The sequence below is a fragment of the Pungitius pungitius genome, chromosome 2 (genome assembly GCF_949316345.1).
Source record: "Pungitius pungitius chromosome 2, fPunPun2.1, whole genome shotgun sequence".
Classification (NCBI taxonomy): domain Eukaryota; kingdom Metazoa; phylum Chordata; class Actinopteri; order Perciformes; family Gasterosteidae; genus Pungitius; species Pungitius pungitius.
The window spans coordinates 686,238-692,500 of NC_084901.1; the positions used below are offsets into that span (position 1 = coordinate 686,238).

Below are 6,263 nucleotides of genomic sequence, written 5' to 3' on the forward strand. Positions count from 1 at the left end.
CGGAGTCTTCAGGCTGCAAAGAGATTGCTTCATATTGTCAACAGTTGCATCACCGCTTTAGTGTGTGTGTGTGTGTGTGTGTGTGTGATAAGCATCTGCATATCTCTCTTATAGTGCCAATCATTAACCAGAGCTCGTAGCGGATTCAAAGGCGTCGCTCTTCTTTTCAGCCTCTTTTGGCTCCAGGTTTTGTTTCCTCTGATTCAGGCGCAATAATAATAAACAAAATTATAAATATCGGTGATATAATAAGAGTTTAAAGACTTCCACCCAGGAGACCTCTGAAAGAGTCAACGTTGACTTACACGACTGTTACACGACTGTTACACGACTGTGCATAATGATTGTTACGTTAATACTGAGCGGGATACTTGTTATGCTGCCTAGTTAGGCTAAGTAGTTATATTACGTAGTTATGCTGCGTAGTTATGCTACGTAGTTAGGCTAAGTAGTTAGGCTAAGTAGTTATATTACGTAGTTATGCTGCGTAGTTATGCTACGTAGTTAGGCTAAGTAGTTAGGCTAAGTAGTTATATTACGTAGTTATGCTACGTAGTTAGGCTAAGTAGTTATATTACGTAGTTATGCTACGTAGTTATGCTACGTAGTTAGGCTAAGTAGTTATATTACGTAGTTATGCTGCGTAGTTATGCTACGTAGTTAGGCTAAGTAGTTAGGCTAAGTAGTTATATTACGTAGTTATGCTGCGTAGTTATGCTACGTAGTTAGGCTAAGTAGTTAGGCTAAGTAGTTATATTACGTAGTTATGCTACATAGTTAGGCTAAGTAGTTATATTACGTAGTTATGCTACGTAGTTATGCTACGTAGTTAGGCTAAGTAGTTATATTACGTAGTTATGCTACGTAGTTATGCTACGTAGTTAGGCTAAGTAGTTATGCTTTCTAGTTATGCTAAGTAGTTATGCGCTAGTTATGCTAAGTCGTTATGCTAAGTCGTTATGTCAAGTAGTTTTTAATTTGTTTATCCATTGTTTATACAAGTAAATTACATTTAATGTAATGTAAAGTAGTTATGGTACGTAGTTTTGCTAAGTAGTTATACTGTGTAGTTATGCTAGCTTTTTTGAGAATGTTCTCTATAGACAAAAATATATTAAAAAAAAAATTATATATATATATATATATATATATATATATATATATTCAAAAAGTACACATTAAAACATAAAAATAAATCCAAACAATACAAAATAAATAATGAATGAATACACTTAAAATAAATATATAAATGTGTATAGACAGACAGGCGGACAGACCATATAAAAGTAAAGGGGGCTGACAGGAGGGACACACACTCACTCACTCAGTCAGTCACACACACACACACACACACACACACTCACTCACTCACTCAAACACACACGCGTGCAGCCTGGAAAGAGACCAACTGGCAGACTTGAGCCTTAAACTACTTCCAATGACTGTTTAATCTTCTTTTAATCAAGATTAAAGTCTGGATGCGGAGCCGCAGCTTTTGTTTCTTATTTTTTCTCCGTTTTCCGTCTTCCTTTCGGCGGGATTCGATCTTTTCTTCCGCGGAGGACATGCCGCGTCTCGCGGCTTTGCTGGCCGCCTTCGCGCTCCTCTCGGCCGGGTCCGGGAGCCCCGGTACCGCGCAGCGGGGAGCGGGGAGCCCCGGTACCGGGGCCCGAGGGGCGGGGCCGGCGGGCTGCCGGGGCGCGGCGGACGGGCCGCTGCTGCGCGTGGACTGCTCGGACCGCGGGCTGCGCGAGGTTCCGAGCAACCTGAGCGTCTTCACGTCCTACCTGTGAGTCCAGCACGCGTGAGTGTGCGTGTGAGCGAGTGCGTGCGTGCGTGTCTGTGAGAAGCGGAGCACCTGCCAGCACGAGGAGGTAGAGAAAGAACTGGAGGAGGAGAAGGTTTGAATGTTCTTTAGAGGCTCCACTGGTTCTTCAGGTGTCCTTGAACACATCTTCAGGATATCCAGATGTTTCAGGACCCTCCAAGTGCTTCATGTAAAGGTTCCAGGGGGTATTAAGAGGTTCTGGAGGTCCCGGAGGTGCTGGTTTGAGGCTCCTGCGGCTGGAGGAGGCTCCAGATGCGTTTGAGGAGGTGCAGCTTTATCTAGAGGAAGTTCCAAAAATTTCTCAGGAGATTATACTGTGTTATTTGTATTTGAAGTGATATCATAATTGTTTGAGTGGAGAAGTTCAGTTCCAGTCTTTGTTTTCCCTCCTCATTCAATGGATTGTCTGTGAGGGACCAGTGACCTCTGACCTCTGAGGTTCAAAATGCTCCAACAAACCTTCAATTAAAAGCTGTACAACAGTATTAGGTTCATCCAATCAAACACTTGTACCACACTCTGATGCCACGTTTCCATGGTGACACATTTGGCTGCTCGGCCACGTGTGAATATAAGATTTAAGATTAAAAATGTCCTTTAAGTAAAGTGTCAGAGAGGTTTTCACTGTTTCTCCTGCATTGAGAACAGGTCCAGTCCACCTCACAGCAGGTGAGCAAAACCAGGCAGCAGAAGCATGACATCACCATGGGGCGTGTGTGTGTGTGTGTGTGTGTGGAGGGGGGGGGGGGGGCTGCCTGTCTGTTCTCTCAAAGCAGCACAATGCCCAGGATTTAAATTTCACTCTCATTAAAGAAAACTTTTTCTATTCAGGCTGCCGTGTGTGTCTGTGTGTGTGGTGGGGGGGTCAATGAAAGCACTTCTCTTACAGTTACACACACACACACACACACACACACACACAGCGACAGTCGATCAAAGGTTCTTTGTATCTTCTTTAAAGCTCCAATCAGGAATCGAATCCAACAAAACATCAAGGAGTTTCTGCTCTTGTGAGTTTGTGTGTGTGTGTGTGTGTGTGAGTTTGTTAGTGTATGTGTGTGTGTGTGTGAGTTTGTTAGTGTATGTGTATGTGTGTGTGTCCATTTCCAACTAGTCACTTCTTTCGATGATGCCTTCAGGCGCTGAATTACTCCACCGCCAAAAAGTTCAGATTTGATCCCAAGACGACTTTGAACGATTCATTTTTACCTTCCTCAAATACTACAAACTTTCATTTTAAAATGTAGTGTTATTGTGTTATTGATCAGTAAATGTCAATCAGCTTGTGAAGCTGACCTTTCATTTGTATTAAACCTGTGTTAAAAGCCGCATACTTTGATTTGTTCCCAAAATATTCTTTAATTTTCTTTAATAAAAAGGAAATAAAAGTTTATTATCTAAATATTCTGTAAATATTCTTAGTTGTTGTATTGAAAATATACAACTTGTGTACGTTTTACTCCCTTTGGAAACACAAATTAATCTGTTTCTTTTAAATGTGACCCTTTATTCAAAATAAAAGCTCTGCTGTCAGAAAACACCATGAAGTGAGTTTTATATACGAGGTCACATGACATCATCATTTAGCCAGAAGGGTAATCAGTGTTAAGCTGCTGCCATCTTCATCCCCATCACACATATATATATATATATATATATACGTAAACATGTGTATGTTTTACTAAGGAAGCAAATGAATGTGTGAAAGCTGTAAAAGCCAATCAGCCGTGACACAGTGAGTCTGCTCAGAGTAAAGGAACATTCTGCACAAACAAGCCTTCTTCTGTGTGTGTGTCTGCCAGTGTGTGAGTGTGAGACCGACTACCTGTTGTGAAGACCCCCCCCCCAACATACACACACATTAACAGGCTTTATGGAGTGTTGAGAAAGTTCTTTAACAACCGATGTATTCAACCTGCAGACACACCCTCTGTGTGTGTGTGTGTGTGTGTGTGTGTGTGTGTGTGTGTGTGTGTGCTGGACAGAGACCGTCTTTGTCCACGTCCTCTCAGTGGAGAGACGTTACCTGTCGATGGTTATCGGACGACACAAAAGGTGCAGCACTCCTCCGCGAGAGATAAGCAGCAGAGAGGTCATGTGACCCGAGGGCCGCTCTCAGCCAATCACAGACAGGGATGTCATAAATGTTCTACTGAGTTACATTTATTTTGTATTTTACAAGATATATAATTCTGCTTAACAAGTACTTTTACTTCTGGCACTTTTAGTATATTTCTACTTCATTAATATTTTGAATGTATAATTTGTACTTCTACCCTTTAGTAATACTACACTTATATGTATTGTACAACAGACATGTCAACTAAGGTACGGAAGAAAGTACTTTTTTATTTTTTATTTGTAATTAATCCAATACATAATACAATAGTGTGTAGTAAGTAATAGTAGGTACTTTAAGGTGTGTATAAGTGTGTATAAGTACTTTAAGGTGTGTATGAGTACTCTTGCTGCAGTATTATTATCTGTCTCTTTGTGTCCCTGCAGAGATCTCAGCATGAACAATCTGACCGTGTTGACCAGCGGAGCTCTGACAGACCTACACTTCCTGGAGGAGCTGTGAGTCACACACACACACACACACACACACACACACACACACACACACACACACACACACACACACACACACACACACACATGATGAGAAGTTTTGTTTGTCAAGGAACGTTGATGTAAGAACAGAAATAATATTTATTTGGTGGGATGTCCTGATGAAATACAACGACCTGAAGAACTATGAGACGATCAGAGGGACCAGGGGACACGCAGAGGGACAGACAGGGGACAGACAGAGGGGACAGACAGGGGACAGACAGGGGACACGCAGAGGGGACACGCAGAGGGGACAGACAGAGGGGACAGACAGAGGGGACAGACAGGGGACAGACAGAGGGGACAGACAGGGGACAGACAGGGGACACGCAGAGGGGACACGCAGAGGGGACAGACAGGGGACACGCATAGGGGACACGCATAGGGGACAGACAGGGGACACGCAGAGGGGACAGACAGAGGGGACAGACAGGGGACAGACAGAGAGGACAGACAGGGGACAGACAGAGAGGACAACGAGGAGGTTGACCTCCCAGAGACCTGAACATGACTCTGACTGCTGTTCTGCTCTGTTGCCAGCTGTGTGTGTGTCTGTCTGTGTGTGATATTTGTCACCACGGCGATAGGAGACCGCAGAGGTGCATGCTGGGTACCAGCGCCTGGCTGAACTCTGCTCGGCCTCTGAGAGCAAACACAGCAGTGAATGAAGATTTCCTCAGTTTGTACTCCTGTGTGTGATGATGTTTCACACACACAGACACACACAGGCTGCAGCTGGTTTCAAGGTTGAGCTGTGAAAGGTCAAAGGTCATCTGGAGAAAGTAGACATGTTCTGAGATGTTCACACCTCAGGAGTCTCTCTTCGTCTCAGGCGTTTAGCGGGAAACAACCTGTCAATCATTCCCAGAGGAGCCTTCAGCGGCCTGTACAACCTCAAAGTGCTGTGAGTCCACGCACACACACACACACACACACACACACACGCATGCACACACACACACACACACACACACAGAGTTTTACATTTTAAATGTTATGTTGAAGTTTTAGTCGATGATTTGATATTTAACAATAAATAAGGTCCTGAAAATATGTAGAAAATTATTATATAAATATGTGGAATGAGTTATGAACCTTCCAGGTAAATTATTTGTAAAATATGTGGATTTAATTTGTAGGGACATATGTGAAGAATTCATCAAAACTATTTAAAAAGGGCCATAAATGTATCAGAAAAAATAACTAAAGGTTTTGGTATAATATCTGAAAATTCTGTACAATTTACAGTAAAAAGCTGTGAAAAATATGAAATTAAAAAGTAAAAACTACCTACATAAGAAGAAGGTTGACCGTTCATCAGGAACAGAAGTCATGTGACTCATCGCTCAAAACGTCTCCTGAAGTCATTGTGTTGTTGTTGTTGTTGTTGTGTCTTCAACCAGGATGCTGCAGAACAACCAGCTGCTGTCTGTACCTGCTGAGGCCTTTCACCAGCTGCACAACCTGCAGTCACTGTGAGACACTCACACACACACACACACACACACACACACACACACACTCACACACACACACTCACACACACACACACACACACACGCTGAGCAGTGTATTAACACAGCCCCGTGTGCCCTCATTCTGATAACACACAGTAATTATACTGAAACTGTACCTGTGTGTGTGTGTGTGTGTTTGTGTAGATGAGGGTGACCCAATGGAGACAAGTCTTTTTTGTCTGAGGTCTTTCTCTCGTTTATCTGATGGAACATGATGTGAAGTCTGTCCTCTTGTGCCTGTGTGCAGGAACAGAGGAGGTATTGTGAGGACAGACAGGTAGAGAGAGACGGAGACAGGTAAAGGG

General features: G+C 43.0%; 1 protein-coding gene across 1 annotated transcript in view; it reads left to right on the forward strand.

Moving 5' to 3' along the window:
* Positions 1–1,187: 1,187 nt before the first annotated feature.
* Positions 1,188–6,263, forward strand: part of LOC119211206 (leucine-rich repeat-containing G-protein coupled receptor 5-like) — a 21,661-nt gene continuing 16,585 nt past the window's right edge. The window contains exons 1-4 of the mRNA XM_037461927.2: positions 1,188–1,789; positions 4,334–4,405; positions 5,274–5,345; positions 5,845–5,916. Coding sequence (XP_037317824.2) covers positions 1,479–1,789; positions 4,334–4,405; positions 5,274–5,345; positions 5,845–5,916 — 527 coding nt within the window. The 5' untranslated portion in view covers positions 1,188–1,478. The remainder of the gene's footprint in view (positions 1,790–4,333; positions 4,406–5,273; positions 5,346–5,844; positions 5,917–6,263) is intronic.